Source organism: Hyperoodon ampullatus, assembly GCF_949752795.1.
Source record: "Hyperoodon ampullatus genome assembly, chromosome: 13".
Lineage (NCBI taxonomy): Eukaryota > Metazoa > Chordata > Mammalia > Artiodactyla > Ziphiidae > Hyperoodon > Hyperoodon ampullatus.
The window spans coordinates 36,588,261-36,605,201 of record NC_136926.1 but is presented as its reverse complement, the minus strand read 5'-3'; the positions used below and the strand labels follow the sequence as shown (position 1 = coordinate 36,605,201).

The 16,941-nt window shown below is 36.8% G+C and overlaps 1 protein-coding gene across 1 annotated transcript in view; it reads left to right on the top strand.

Moving 5' to 3' along the window:
• The window catches only part of NDC80 (NDC80 kinetochore complex component), a 56,037-nt gene that overhangs the window by 10,288 nt on the left and 28,808 nt on the right, over positions 1-16,941 (top strand). Inside the window, exons 6-9 of the mRNA XM_079717241.1 lie at positions 9,622-9,711; positions 11,913-12,006; positions 13,699-13,805; positions 14,563-14,707. Coding sequence (XP_079573367.1) covers positions 9,622-9,711; positions 11,913-12,006; positions 13,699-13,805; positions 14,563-14,707 — 436 coding nt within the window. The remainder of the gene's footprint in view (positions 1-9,621; positions 9,712-11,912; positions 12,007-13,698; positions 13,806-14,562; positions 14,708-16,941) is intronic.

The following is a 16,941-nucleotide window of genomic DNA, read 5'->3' as shown; positions in this document are numbered from 1 at the left end:
CTAGGTTTTCCTCTAAGAGTTTTATAGTGCCTGGCCTTACATTTAGGTCTTTAATCCATTTTGAGTTTATTTTTGTGTATGGTGTTAGGAAGTGTTCTAAATTCATTCTTTTACATGTAGCTGTCCAGTTTCCCCAGCACCACTTATTGAAGAGGCTGTCTTTTCTCCATTGTATATTCTTGCCTCCTTTATCAAAGATAAGGTGACCCTATGTGCGTGGGTTTATGTCTAGGCTTTCTATCCTATTCCATTGACCTATATTTCTGTTTTTGTACAAGTACCATACTGTCTTCATTACTGTAGTTTTGTAGTATAGTCTGAAGTCAGGGAGCCTGATTGCTCCAGCTCCCTTTTTCTTTCTCAAGATTGCTTTGGCTATTCGAGGTCTTTCGTGTTTCCATACAAATTGTGAAATTTTTTGTTCTAGTTCTGTAAAAAATGCCACTGGGAGTTTGATAGGGATTGCATTGAATCTGTAGATTGCTTTGGGTAGTATAGTCATTTACACAAGGTTGATTCTTCCAATCCAAGTACATGCTATATCTCTCCATCTGTTTGTATTATCTTTAATTTCTTTCATCAGTGTCCTATAGTTTTCTACATACAGATCTTTTGTCTCCTTAGGTAGGTTTATTCCTAGGTTGCAATGGTAAATTGGAGTGTTTCCTTAATTTCTCTTTCAGATTTTTCATCATTAGTGTATAGGAATGCAAGAGATTTCTGTGCATAATTTTGTATCCTACTACTTTACCAAATTCATTGATCAGCTCTAGTAGTTTTCTGTTAGCATCTTTAGGATTCTCTGTGTATAGTATCAAGTCATCTGTAAACAGTGACATTTTTACTTCTTCTTTTCCAATTTCGATTCCTTTTATTTCCTTTTCTTCTCTGATTGCCATGACGAAAACTTCCAAAACTATGTTGAATAATAGTGTTGAGAGTGGGCAACCTTGTCTTGTTCCTTATCTTAGAGGAAATGGTTTCAGTTTTTCACCATTAAGAACGATGTTGGCTGGGAGTTTCTCTTATATGGCCCCTATTATGTTGAAGTAGGTTTCCTCTCTGCCTACTTTCTGGAGAGTTTTTATCTTAAATTGGTGTTGAATTTTGTCAAAAGCATTTTCTGCATCTATTCAGATGATCATATGGTTTTTATCCTTCAATTTGTTGAGATGGTTTATCACATTGACTGATATGCGTATATTGAAGAATATTCCATGCCTGGGATAAACCACACTTGATCATGTTGTATGATCCTTTTAATGTGCTGTTGGATTCTGTTTGCTAGTATTTTGTTGAGGATTTTTGCATCTTTGTTCATCAGTGATATTGGCCTGTAGTTTTCTTTTTTTGTGACATCTTTGTCTGGTTTTGGTATCAGTGTGATGGTGGCCTCATAGAAGGAGTTTGGGAGTGTTCCTCTCTCTCTGCTATATTTTGGAAGAGTTTGAGAAGGATAGGTGTTAGCTCTTCTCTAAATGTTTGACAGAATTCACCTCTGAAGCCATCTGGTCCTGGGCTTTTGCTTCTTGGAAGATTTCTAATGACAGTTTCAATTTCAGTGCTTGTGATTAGTCTGTTGATATTTTCTGTTTTTTCCTGATTCAGTCTCGGAAGATTGTGCTTTTCTAAGAATTTGTCCATTTCTTCCAGGTTGTCCATTTTATTGGTATACAGTTGCTTGTAGTAATCTCTCACGATCCCTTGTATTTCTACAGTGTCAGTTGTTACTTCTCCTTTTTCATTTCTAATTCTGTTGATTTGAGTCTTCTCCCTTTTTTTCTTGATGAGTTTGGCTAATGATTTATCAATTTTCTTTATCTTCTCAAAGAACCAGCTTTTACTTTTATTGATCTTTGCTATTGTTTCATTCATTTCTTTTTCATTTATTTCTGATCTGATCTTTATTATTTCTTTCTTTCTGCTAACTTTGGGGTTTTTTTTGTTCTTCTTTCTCTAATTGCTTTAGGTGTAAGGTTACGTTGTTTATTTGAGATGTTTCTTGTTCCTTGAGGTAGGATTGTATTGCTAAAAACTTCCCTCTTAGATCTGCTTTTGTTGCATCCCATAAGTTTGGTGTCGTCATGTTTTCATTGTCATTTGTTTCTAGGTATTTCTTGATTTCCTCTTTGATTTCTTCAGTGATCTCTTGGTTATTTAGTAGGGTATTGTTTAGCCTCCATGTGTTTTTATTTTTTTACAGTTTTTTTCCTGTAATTGATATCTAATCTCATAGTTTTGTGGTCGGAAAAGATACTTGATACGATTTCATTTTTCTTTCAATTTACCAAGGCTTGATTTGTGACCCAAGATAGGATCTATCCTGGAGAATGTTCCATGAGTACTTGAGAAGAAAGTGTATTCTGTTGTTTTTGGATGGAATGTCCTATAAATATCTATTAAGTCCATCTTGTCTAATCTGTCATTTAAAGCTTATGTTTCCTTATTTATTTTCATTTTGGATGATCTGTCCATTGGTGAAAGTGGGGTGTTAAAGTCCCCTACTATGATTGTGTTACTGTCGATTTCCCCTTTTATGGCTGTTAGCATTTGCCTTATGTATTGAGGTGCTCCTATGTTGGGTGCATAAATATTTACAATTGTTATATCTTCTTGGATTGATCCCTTTATCATTATGCAGTGTCCTTCCTTGTTTCTTGTAACAGTCTTTATTTTAAAGTCTATTTTATCTGATATGAGAATTGCTACTCCAGCTTTCTTTTGATTTCCATCTGCATAGAATATCTTTTTGCATCCCCTCACTTTCAGTCTGTATGTGTCCCTAGGTCAGAAGTGGGTCTCTTGTAGACAGCATATATACAGGTCTTGTTTTTGTATCCATTCAGCCAGACTGTGTATTCTCATTGGAGCATTTAATCCATTTACATTTAAGGTAATTATTGATATGTATGCTTCTATTACCATTTTCTTTATTGTTTTGGGTTTGTTTTTGTAGGTCTTTTTCTTCTCTTGTGTTTCCTGCCTGGAGAAGTACCTTTAGCATTTGTTGTAAAGCTGGTTTGGTGGTGCTGAATTCTATTAACTTTTGCTTGTCTGTAAATGTTTTAATTTCTCCATTCAAATCTGAGTGAGGGGCTTCCCTGGTAGCGCAGTGGTTAAGAATTCGCCTGCCAATGCAAGCAGCACAGGTTCAAGCCCTCGTCTGGGAAGATCCCACACGCCGTGGAGCAACTAAGCCTGTGCACCACAACTGAGCCTGAGCTCTAGCGCCTTCGTGCCACAGCTACTGAAGCCCGTGTGCCTAGAGCCTGTGCTCCGCAACAAGAGAAGCCACCGCAATGAGAAGCCTGCGCACAGCAATGAAGACACAACGCAGACATAAATTAATTAATTAATTAATTTTTAAAAATAAAAAGGGAAATCTCTTTTATTAAAAAAAAGAAATCTGGGGCTTCCCTCGTGGCGCAGTGGTTGAGAGTCCGCCTGCCGATACAGGGTACATGGGTTCATGCCCCAGTCCGGGAAGATCCCACATGCTGCGGAGCAGCTGGGCCCATGAGCCATGGCCTCTGAGCCTGTGCGTCCGGAGCCTGCACTCCGCAATGGGAGAGGCCGCGACAGTGAGAGGCCCACGTACTGCAAAAAAAAAAAAAAAAGAAATCTGAATGAGATCCTTCTTGGGTATAGTAATCTTGGTTGTAGGTTTTTCCTTTTCATCACTTTAAATATGTCCTGCCATTCCCTTCTGGCTTGCAGAGTTTCTGCTGAAAGATCAGCTGTTAACTTTACGGGGATTCCCTTGTATGTTATTTGTTGCTTTTCCCTTGCAGCTTTTAAGATTTTTTTCTTTGTATTTAATTTTTGATACTTTGATTAATACGTGTCTTGGCTTGTTTCTCCTTAGATTTATACTGTATGGAACTCTCTGCTTCCTGGACTTGATTGCCTATTTCCTTTCCCATATTAGGGAAGTTTTCAACTATAATCTCTTCAGATATTTTCACAGTCCCTTTCTTTTTCTCTTTTTCTTCTGGGACCCCTATAATTCGAATGTTGGTGCATTTAATGTTGTCCCAGAGGTCTGTGAGACTGTCCTCAATTCTTTTTATTCTTTTTTCTTTATTCTGCTCTGCGGTAGTTATTTCCGCTATTTTATCTTCCAGGTCGCTTATCCATTCTTCTGCCTCAGTTATTCTGCTTCTGATTCCTTCTAGAGAATTTTTAATTTTATTTATTGTGTTGTTCATCATTGTTTGTTTGCTCTTTAGTTCTTCTAGGCCTTTGTTAAACGTTTCTTGTATTTTCTCCATTCTATCTCCAAGAGTTTGGATATCTTTACTATCATTACTCTGAATTCTTTTTCAGGTAGGCTGCCTATTTCCTCTTCATTGGTTTAGTCTGATGGGTTTTTACCTTGCTCCTTCATGTGCTGTGTATTTCTCTGTCTTCTCATTTTGCTTGACTTACTGTATTTGGGGTCTCCTTTTTGCAGGCTGCAGGTTTGTAATTTCCGTTGTTTTTGGTGTCTGCCCCCAGTGGGTAATGTTGGTTCAGTGGGTTGTGTAGGCTTCCTGATGGAGCGGACTGGTGCCTGTGTTCTGGTGGATGAGGCTGGACATTGTCTTTCTAGTGGGCAGGACTGTGTCCGGTGGTGTGTTTTGGGGTGTCTGTGACCTTATTATGATTTTAGGCAGCCTCTCTGCTAATGGGTGGGGTTGTATTCCTGTCTTGCTAGTTGTTTCTCACGGGGAGCCCAGTACTGGAGCTTACTTGCCGTTGGGTGGAGCTGGGTTTTAACGTTGAGACGGATATCTCTGGGAGAGCTGTCACCGATTGATATTACTAGGGGCCAGGAGGTCTCTGGTGGTCCAGTGTCCTGAACTCGGCTCTTCCACCTCAGGGGTTCAGGCCTGACACCAGGCTGGAGCACCAAGACCCTCTCAGCCACACGGCCATGTACGTAGGGATTTTCTTGCCTTTTGGGAAGTATGAGGTCTTCTGCCAGCATTCAGTAGGTGTTCTGTAGGAGTTGTTCCACATGTAGATGTATTTTTTCTTTTTATAAATTTATTTATTTTATTTATTTTTAGTTTTGGCTGTGTAGGGTCTTCGTTGCTGCGCAGGCTTTCTCTAGTTTTGGCGAGCAAAGGCTACTCTATGTTGTGGTGCGCGGGCTTCTCATCACAGTGTCTGCTCTTGCTGCAGAGCATGGGCTCTAGGTGCGTGGGCTTCAGTAGTTGTGGCTCATGGGCTCAGTAGTTGTGACTTGTGGGCTCTAGAGCGCAGGCTCAGTAGTTGTTGTGCACGGGCTTCGTTGCTCTGCGGCATGTGGGATCTTCCCAAACCAGGGCTTGAACCCTACATTGTCCCCAACATTGGCAGGCAGATTCTTAACCACTGCGCCACCAGGGAAGCCCTGTAGATGTATTTCTGATGTATTTGTGGGGAGGAAGGTGATCTCTACATCTTACTCCTCTACCATCTTGAAGGTCCTCCTGCAATAGGAGACTTCACTGAAGATGCCAACCTCCGCAAGAACTAGAGGTGCAGAGGCATTTATTTTTTTATACAGCAGGTTCTTATTAGTCATCCATTTTATACACATCAGTGTATATGTGTTAATCCCAATCTCCCAATTCATCACACCACCACCCCCACCTGCCACTGCTTTCACCCCTTGGTTTCCATATGTTTGTTCTCTACATCTGTGTCTCAATTTCGATCCTGCAAACCGGTTCATCTGTACCATTTTTCTGGGTTCCACATGTATGCGTTAATATACAGTATTTGTTTTTCTCTTTCTGATTTACTTCACTCTGTGTTACAGTCTCTAGATTCATCCACATCTCTACAAATGTCCCAATTTTGTTACTTCTTATGGCTGAGTAATATTCTATTGTATATATGTACCACATCTTCTTTATCCATTCGTCTGTCGATGGGCATTTAGGTTGCTTCCATGACCTGGCTATTGTAAATAGTGCTGCAGTGAACATTGGGGTGCATGTGTCTTTTTGAATTATGGTTTTCTCTGGGTATATGCCCAGGAGTGGCATATACCCAGTGGATTGCTGGGTCATATGGTAATTCTATTTTTCATTTTTTAAGGAACCTCCATACTGTTCTCCATAGTGGCTGTATCAATTTACATTCCCACCAACAGTGCAAGAGGGTTCCCTTTTCTCCACACCCTCTCCAGCATTTGTTGTTTGTAGATTTTCTGATGATGCCCATTCTAACTGGTGTGAGGTGATACCTCATTGTAGTTTTGATTTGCATTTCTCTAATAAGTAGTGATGTTGAGCAGCTTTTCATGTACTTCTTGGCCATCTGTATGTCTTCTTTGGAGAAATGTCTATTTAGGTCTTCTGCCCATTTTTTCATTTTAATATTGAGTTGCATGAGCTGTTTATATATTTGGGATTTTAATCCTTTGTCCATTGATTCGTTTGCAAATATTTTCTCCCATTCTGTGGGTTGTCTTTTCATCTTGTTTTTAGTTTCCTTTGCTTTGAAAAAGCTTTTAAGTTTCATTAGGTCCCATTTGTGTATTTTTCTTTTTATTTCCATGACTCTAGGGGGTGGATCAAAAAAGATCTGATTTATGTCAAAGAGTGTTCTTCCTATGTTTTCCTCTAAGAGTTTTATAGTGTCTGGTCTTACATTTAGGTCTCTAATCCATTTTGAGTTTATTTTTGTGTATGGTATTAGGGAGTGTCCTAATTTCATTCTTTTACACGTAACTGTCCCGTTTTCCCAGCACCACTTATTGAAAAGACTGTCTTTTCTCCATTGTATATCCTTGCCTCCTTTGTCATAGATTAGTTGACCATAGGTGCGTGGGTTTATCTCTGGGCTTTCTGTCCTGTTCCATTGATCTATATTTCTGTTTTTGTTCCAATACCTAACTCTCTTGATTACTGTAGCTTTGTAGTATAGTCTGAAGTCAGGGAGCCTGATTCCTCCAGCTCCGTTTTTTTCCCTCAAGACTGCTTTGGCTATTTGGGGTCTTTTGTGTCTCCATACAGATTTTAAGATTTTTTGTTCTAGTTCTGTAAAAAATGCCATTGGTAATTTGACAGAGGTTGCATTGAATCTGTAGATTGCTTTGGGTAGTATAGTCATTTTCACAATATTGATTCTTCCAATCCAAGAACATGGTATATCTCTCCATCTGTTGGTATCATCTTTAATTTCTTTCATCAGTGTCTTATAGTTTTCTGCATGCAGGTCTTTTGTCTCCCTAGGTAGGTTTATTCCTAGGTATTTTATTCTTTTTGTTGCAGTGGTAAATGGGAGTGTTTTCTTAATTTCTCTTTCATGTTGTTCATCATCAGCGTATAGGAATGCAAGAGATTTCTGTGCATTAATTTTGTATCCTGAAACTTTACCAGATTCCTTGATTAGCTCTACTAGTTTTCTGGTGGCATCTTTACGCTTCTCTATGTATAGTATCAAGTCATTTGCAAACAGTGACTGTTTTACTTCTTCTTTTCCAATTTGTATTCCTTTTATTTCTCTTTCTTCTCTGATTGCTGTGGATGGGACTTCCAAAACTATGTTGAATAATAGTGGTGAGAGTGGACATCCTTGTCTTGTTGCTCATCTTAGAGGAAATGCTTTCACTTTTTCACCATTGAGAATGATGTTTGCTGTGGGTTTGTTGTATATGGCCTTAATTATGTTGAGGTGGGTTCCCTCTTTGCCCACTTTCTGGAGAGTTATTATTATAAATGGATGTTGAATTTTGTCCAAAGCTTTTTCTCCATCTGTTGAGATGATCATATGGTTTTTATTCTTCAATTTGTTAATATGGTGTATCACATTGATTGATTTGCATATATTGAAGAATCCTTGCATCCCTGGGATAAATCCCACTTGATCATGGTGTATGATCCTTTTAATGTGTTGTTCGATTCTGTTTGCTAGTATTTTGTTGAGGATTTTTGCATCTATATTCATCAGTGATATTGGTCTGTAATTTTTTTTTTTTATAGCGTCTTTGTCTGGTTTTGGTATCAGGGTGATGGTGGCCTCATAGAATGAGTTTGGGAGTGTTCCTTCCTCTGCAATTTTTTGGAAGAGTTTGAGAAGGATGGGTGTTAACTCTTCTCTAAATGTTTGGTAGAATTCACCTGTGAAGCCATCTGGTCCTGGACTTTCGTTTGTTGGAAGATTTTTAATCACAGTTTCAATTTCATTACTTGTGATTGGTCTGTTCACATTTTCTGTTTCTTCCTGGTTCAGTCTTGGAAGGTTATACCTTTCTAAGAATTTTTCCATTTGTTCCAGGTTGTCCATTTTATTGGCATAGAGTTTCTTGTAGTCTCTTAGGATGCTTTGTATTTCTGCAGTGTCTGTTGTAACTTATCCTTTTTCATTTCTAATTGTATTGATTTGAGTCCTCTCCCTCTTTTTCTTGATGCGTTTCGCTAATGGTTTATCAATTTTGTCTATCTTCTCAAAGAACAAGCTTTTAGTTTTATTGATCTTTTCTATTGTTTTCTGTGTTTCTATTTCATTTATTTCTGCTCTGATCTTTATGATTTCTTTCGTTCTGCTAACTTTGGGTTTTGTTTGTTCTTCTTTCTCTAGTTCCTTTAGGTGTAAGGTTAGATTGTTTATTTGAGATTTTTCTTCTTTCTTGAGGTAGGCTTGTATAGCTTTTATTTTTAAAAGGTTATATTTCTAAAACAAGTTATAAAAACAAGTGTTCCAAAATGGAATTTATGTGCCTTAAAAACCTTTAGGCATTTTCCTTTTAGCTTGTTAATTATAACATCTGAATGTTTGCTATAATTTATTATCTGTTATCACTTTTAAGTTTAAAAATTTGTATTTCTGAAGATTTTATATTGTAAAATTCAATCTAAAGTGCATGCTTATACAGTCTGAAGGAGTCAGTAGATAACATTTGAGCACTAAAATTGAGTTTATGTAAAAGAGAAATAATTACTCTTGGCTTACCTTTTGTGGCAGTTCTGTTTTGGATTCTCAGAATTGCATTAAAACGTGTGTAGGGCTTCTCTTGTGGTGCAGTGGTTAAGAATCCACCTGCCAACACAGGGGACACGGGTTTGAGCCCTGATCGGGGAAGATCCCACATGCCACAGAGCAACTAAGCCCGTGCGCCACAGCTACTGAGCCTGTGCTCTAGAGCCCACGAGCCACAGCTACTGAGCCCACGTGCCACAACTACTGAAGCCCACGTGCCTAGAGCCCGTGCTCCACAACAAGAGAAGCCACCGCCCTAAGAAACCTGTGCACCTCAACGAAGAGTAGCCCCTGCTCACCACAACTAGAGAAAGCCCGTGCGCAGCCACAAAGACCCAACACAGCCAAAAATAAATAAATAAAAGAATGTTTTTTAATGTGTGTATATGTTCTCAATAAGTGTATAAAAAAGATCAGCGTATTTTTCACTATAGAATAGAACTAAACATGGAGCCTATCCTTTTTTAATCCTAAGGGATTTAGTTACTAAAATATCAAAAGGATTATATTTTAAGGTTTAAAAGAATAACTTCTCACGAGACTTTGTCAGGCAGTAATGTGAATGCTCCTAAAAATGACACTGAAAACAAATTTGACAAAACATGAAAGCTATGTGTTTTCGTCAGAATCTTAATCAACTTAATATTTTGCTTGTGTACTAAATAGTTATATAATGCCATGAAAGAAAGCTCACCTGTATTTGATGATGGACAGCCTTGGGGAGAAGAAACTGAAGATGGAGTTATGTATAATAAGGTACCTTACATTACTGTAAACATTAGAGTTATCTTAATATTAAATAAATGTGTTATTATTGAAATTGATATATTCTTTTGTAGAACTTGGCTTTTTGCTTCCTGAAAAATCTGCTAAAACTGATTTTTGGAAATATTAGTCAATGGAATTACTCTTGAAATCACATTGTAGTTTCCTAAAAGTAACTAGGAACAGAAATTTGTAAATTTTAAGTAGGTTAAAAAAGCAATGCAGTTAGAATTACATCATAATGTTATTGTTATATGTACAGATGTAATATTTCTCTTTCTCCCCTATCTTTTATAATGAAGATATCAATACTGGCATCATTATTGTAATATAGTATTTTGTCAACACAAAGCCTGAAAGACTGGGTCTTTAAATAGATGGCATGTAGGTTTTTTGTTTGTTTTGGCTTTTTAGTTAGGCATATTGCATTTAAGAGTTTCCACTTCCAAAAGTGATTGAGATAAAAGTAAATAGATGGTCTAAATTGGTTCCCAAACCATCCTGTATTGGAGCCTTAACTAACCCTATTAAATAAATAACCCTACCCTATTTCCTAAAATACATAGATTTATATATCCAAAGGGAGCAAACACCAACTCCTAGGAATAAATTTATAGTATTGAGATTAAACATTAATGTCCCCTAGCATATATAGGTCCTATAGCATATATAGGTCCTACTATGTAGGACCCTAAAGATTTAAAAAAAAAAAAATTCTCTGTTCTTCACTCTTTGGAGCATTTGTCATAAAAAGAAAGTGGAAGTAACCTCAGCTTCATCTTTTATTACTACCTGGGAAATAGTTCAAATAGAAAGGTGTATCAACTGACTGGCATGGTAGTGTTGCTTTTTTTTTTTTTTTCAAACAAAAAATATGATACCCCGTTACTACTTCATCAGTGATCCTTGCTGGAGAAGCAGCTAGAAAGCCTTTGATCCTCTTAAGAGAATTCTCTTCCCATGTTGCAATATGTGTACTAGACTAGATTTATTTGTGCCTCAGTTCTCACCCAAATAAAAGTATAATACCTACTAAATGACTAAATATTAAATTTATTGATATTCATCCTAAATGTTAAAACAGTAAAAGTTCTTCTTGCTATTTTAGCTGTTATTTCAGATGACGATATATAAAGAAGCACTTGGGAAATTATAAAGTGCTATTTTTATTTTTTTAATTTTAATTTTAAAGTAAAAATTAATTTTAAATTTAATTAAAAAGAGTTACCAAAGTATCCAACTTCATCAGATTCTGAGCCTCAGCTTTGTAGATCTAGAAATTCAATTTTTTTTTAACCTGCAAAATCACAATTGAGCAAACTTAAGGAAACGTTCACTCTTACCAAATTCACCTCTGAAGAATAAAAATGTATTAATTTACCACCAGTGACACATCTTTCCAGTTACAGAAATACTCATACTCCCTATTCAGGGCACCCCTTCAGTATGAACCAAGTAATAAGAAGATTGCTTAGTAAGCAGAGAATCAGCACAAAGGGAATTGGTTTATCTTGAGGGATGTGTACTTTATCTGGCTGTGGAAAATTCTGATCAGCCATCCTTGCCTCCTAACAAGGTACACATCTTCAGTAAGCAAAACACCTCAGAATTGCAAAATAGAGTATTATTTCCTCTTGGATAAATATTAAGAGTACTAATAGTCTACTGTTTAGATCTCTACTAACCATGCCATGTTTTAGCGTGAAGTTACAATGTAAATTATAGCCTTTATTAATTATGTTCTGGTTTTCACAACTAGATCTTGTCAGTTTAATTAGACTTAAATGATCAGCAATTCATTTAAATTTTTAATTAGTTAGATTATCCCTAAAGGTGCTCAAGTTTGCATTTTATGTTGAATAATATTTATTAATAAGCTTCCTTGTCTAACCTTCTCAAAATTCTGAAGATATGGGTTTTTTTTTAACCATTTACTAAGCATCACCTTTATCCAAATTGAAGTATTCTTTTCATCCTTATTATTCACTATAGAAGTAGCAGACTGAGTAAATCTGTGCGGCATAATTAATGATATTCCCTAGGTTTGTATCTCATTTACAGGAGTTCATGTAACCACTTAGTGTTCCTGACTTTTATTTTTTTAATTCAAATTTAAATTTCTACTTAGAAAAGTTGAAATAAACTAAATAGAGAATCATGGCTTTGTTTTTAAATCTGCTTAACCCAATCAGTTGTTTTTGGACTACACCATAAAATGCTATGAGAGTTTCATGACTGGTGCCGACAGCTTTGAAGAGATTAATGCAGAGTTGCAGTCCAAGCTGAGTAAGTGTTCTCATTCCTAGAGTGCTTGCTTTGGGTGATTTAACTTTGCTCAAGGAGTTGTAGCCTATCTTACTATGTCTAATGTAAATGTGTTTAGATGCCTCTTAATTTTTATCATAACTGTTTCTTTGGTGGAGAGGAGAAAAGGTTAAGCAGAAAGAATACTGGTGTTGGAGTCAGACCTGAGGCATGACCCCTTACTGGCTGTGTGACATTAACAAACTACTTAACCTGTCTAACTAAGTTTTGCAGGATTAGGTGGCCATGTTTATAAAATGTCAAATGTGCTACCCGGAGCATACAATATAATCAGCAAGTGTTATTCTTCTTGGGGGATGATATCCCTGTGATATCCTTGCTTTATTATTTTAGAAATTAAAGTACTGGTTAGTCAAAAGATCTATGGTCTCTTTCAAAATTTATGTCACATAGTTAATGGGCCATGATATTTCCAAAGAAAGAAATTATTTTTCCACTTAGCTAATCTAGTGACATTCGGTATTTACTGGCTAACTTTAAAGTATTCCAGAGTATTATTTTACATTGTTGTTCCTTTTTTTTTTTTTTTTTTTTTGCGGTACGCAGGCCTCTCACTGTTGTGGCCTCTCCCGTTGCGGAGCACAGGCTCCAGACGCGCAGGCTCAGCGGCCATGGCTCACGGGCCTAGCCGCTCCGCGGCATGTGGGATCTTCCCGGACCGGGGCACGAACCCGTGTCCCCTGCATCGGCAGGCGGACTCTCAACCACTGCACCACCAGGGAAGCCCTGTTGTTCCTTTTTTGTAATAGTCTTGTATATAAAATGCCAGAGTGGTAGGTAAAATAGATAAGTTTAAGATGTGTAAAGCGATCCTCCAAAGACTATGGAATCAATGAAAATAGGAGATCACCCTGCCACTATTAGCACAAAAAGTGAAAGCATTCTCTTTTGTTTCCATGGGATATACTTTCCGGAAGAATATGCAGGACAGGGACTTCCCTGGTGTTGCAGTGGTTAAGACTCTGCGCTCCCAATGCAGGGGGCCTGGGTTCGCTCCCTGGTCAGGGAACTAGATCCCACATGCATGCTGCAACTAAGTTCACATGCCACAACTAAGGAGCCCACGAGCCGCAACTAAGACCCAGCGCAACCAAATAAATAAGTAAATAAATATTTTTTTTAAAAAAAGCGGGACAATTTCAGCTTGTCCACATGAGAAGGGGAGCAAAGAAAATGATGTTGTCTTTTTTTTAAAGAGGAAAATTCATAGTGATCTAACACTGAAAGCATCTTTGCTTTGATATTGTGTTATAATTAATTAAGCATATAAATTATATTCATTTATTCAAACAATATTTATTATATACGTACTGTATGCCAGCCACCATGTAGGCACCAAGGATACAGTAATGAATAAGAGGTAAAAATCTCTGCCCTTATGAGCTTACCTTCTATTAGAGACAATAATCAAATGAACAACTGTAAGTCAAATGGTGATAAGTGCTCCGGAGGAAAATGAAGTAGGATAGGGAGGTAGAGAGTGCGGTGGACCAAAGGGAAGGGTTGCAGTTTCACAAACGGTAGGATGTCCTTCAGTGGGATGTTTTGAGTAGAGACTAGAGGAAGTGAGGGAGAGAGCAATGGTAAAAACCTGGGGGAGAATTTTTAAGGCAGATTTGAGACCTTATGAAGTTTCTGGGTTTTTTCCTCCAGAGGATTTATTTAATGTAGATGCTTCCAAGCTGGAATCATTAGCAGCAAAAAACAGAGCATTGAATGAACAGATTGCAAGATTGGAACAAGAAAGAGAAAAAGAACCGGTTAGTAAACATGCTTATCTTCAACAGGCTTATACACTTACTTATACTACTGGGTCTCCTTGGACAACACCAGCTGTTTCTTTATCTATTTTTTTAAAAAAATACATTAACAAAATAAGCTTCTTAAAAGTTAATTTTTTTTACATAGGACAGAACTCCTAATGAAAACATGTTTGGTATCCCTAGAGCTTTGTTTTCCCTTGTGATCTATCAGTCTTGGACTAATAGTGTTCAGAATATGATGAAAGAGTCTTGCCTATTTACATAAGACCAAAAAGATCTTTAGAACAAGGTCCGCATGTTATATACCTCTAGGGAGCACTACTTACAAGAGGCCCTGAGTTTTGTAGTTAGTGGAAAGAGAATGGTAATAAATGGGTTTATATAATATATTGTATCCAGAGGTCTTTCTAAAAGCTAAATGATAATATCGAGATATCTAATTTTATTTTGTGTTTAATATTGCGGAAGCCCCTAGACTGTTCTGTAAAATAACAGATTTTAAATGTTTGTTCTTTTTCATTCTGGCCCTGGACTTTTTCTGTCCCAAACTGACTTCCGAAAAGTACGTACATCTTCTTAATTGGGTAATAACAGTAAGCTACCATTTTAGTTCTTTTGACTCCCTCTAAAAGTGAAAAGGAAACTAATTTACCTTTCTCTAAGATGAATTTAAATAATATTGCTTTAACTTTCAAGTAAAGTATGGCATCATTATTGACAAGAATAACTAATCGCACTTTCTCTTCTTTTAAAGAATCGCCTAGAGTCATTGAGAAAACTGAAAGCTTCCTTACAAGCAGATGTTCAAAAATATCAGGCATACATGAGCAATTTGGAGTCTCATTCAGCCATTCTTGACCAGAAATTGAATGGCCTTGATGAAGAAATTTCTAGAGTAGGTAAGCACAACTAATGCTGAAAGAGGTCATTCAGACCAGGATGGGCACCTGTGTGGGACTTATCACATGTAGAGACAGCTTTGTCATCTGTATCTTTTTTGCCTCTAATGGTAATGTATCAGGCAACCAAGTTTTTAGTGACTTATGTATTAGTTTTCTGAGGCTGCTGTAACGAATTACCACAAACTTGGTGGCTTAAAAAAATGGAAATTTATTCACTCACAGAAGGCTAGAGGTCGGAAATCCGGCAGGGCTACACTTCCTCCCGGGACTATGTGGGAGAATCCATTCCTTGCTTCTTCCAGCTTCTGGTATCTGATGACATTCCTGAGATTGTGGCCCTGTCACTCCAGTCTCTGCCTCCATCCTCACATTGCCTTCTGTGTGTGTGTCTCTCTCTCTTCTGCCTATGTTAATTTCTCTCTGCCTTTATCTTTTAAGGACATTTATGATGGCATTTAGGGCCCACCTCGATAATCCAGGGTAATCTCCTCATCTCAAAATACTTAATCATATCTGTGAAGACCCCTTTACTAAATATGATAATGTTTACAAATTCCAGGGATTAGGACTTCCTATCTTTGGGTGGTCATTATTCAACCTACTACACCTTCTAACATGTTTTCAGACACCTGTTTTTTTAAAGCCAGAGGGACCTTATCTAAGAACACAAGCTGCCTGAATATAAATATATCTTCTATTCCACCTTGTAATTAATAAGCCAGATTTTTAAATCTCTGCTGGCCTCAGTCTGCTATATTTGCCTTATCCTCTATCACCACCTCCTAAGCTACTCAGCAGCTTAAGTTGATTGAAAATAAGATGGAAAGATGCTAGTACTATAAAAGCCCAACTAAAAAAAGCTCGTTTATATCTGGTGTGCTCCTAACTTTGTTTTCATAAACACATATGGATCTTAATCATAAAACCCTGAAAATACTGTGACACATGAATTGATTGATGCTTCTATGGTGCCAAAAGGAGATCGAAGAAAGATATCTACACATCACAGAGCCATTGGCTGGCAGTTTACAAAATAAATAAATAACTATATGGACCTACTATACTATTTTCCCAGGCCTCTACCTGCTTCAATTTTATTCTTTTAGGGTTTTACAGGCTGTATCTGTGTCATGTAGGAATTATGTAGATAGTCCTTAGGATATTTGATTTAGTTCTTAGTCTATGGAATATTGATCATCTGTCAAAAATCAAGGACAATAATTATCTGGAGTATTTGCTAAATTGTTTTATTTTTTTCCAAATAAGTCTGATTACATATATTAGCTTTGCTGTAAACCAACTCTTTAAATAGTTTAAACTTGACCACTAATGTTTGTTCTCCATGACGACAAGGAGCCATAAACAAATTTTTTATTATAGCAATGTTTGTAATTCAATTAAATCAATATAATATTAATAATTTATTTTCCTTATTGGTATTTAATCTAGAGAATTTTTATCCTTCCCACTTTTCTTGTGAGACTTTTTTTCCAGTAATTGCAAACTGGGTAGGAGAGAGAGAAATACTTCAGCAATCATTTGCCATTGCACAGTGATTTAGTTTGAGACAATAATTGATAACTGTTAACCTAAAATATTTTATTCTGAATTTTTTTAACTTTCTTGATTACTTAGTCATTCATGGCCAAGAGTGTGAATGAGACATATATAACTCTATAGATATTGTATATTGTGGATTTTTTGTGCCAATTCCTGTTAGTAAATGAAGTTTTACTTAAACCAACCATTAATTCATTTTGAGCTCAGGTGTGGAGCTTCCCAACTACAGTACGACAATACAACTGAGTTATAACAAAGCTGAGATTTTGATCCTCTCAGCCCTCAGGATGATTTCCGTGACCCCTTTGGTCATGAGCATCCTCATCCATTTATCCCAGCCTGCTTAAAAATACTGTCATATTTTTTATAAGCTATGAGTCATAAAATGTTGGCATCACTGTTCTAAAGAACACCAAATATTTTAAATTTGATAACTTTTCTTCCCCTTTCATGATCATTTGCTGTTTGTATGTACCATCTTCTCTTGGTACAATATCATCGTTCATGATTACAAATTTTGGTAAAGCAAGAACCTAACCACTATGGTTGCTTAATATCTTATGAAATCACTGAAAATATCAGTGAAATAAGAATAAACTGATGTATGTTTATATAAATATTTTTTGTTTGTGAAAAACTTGTGGCTTTTCTGACTTTTTGCAGAAAGTCAT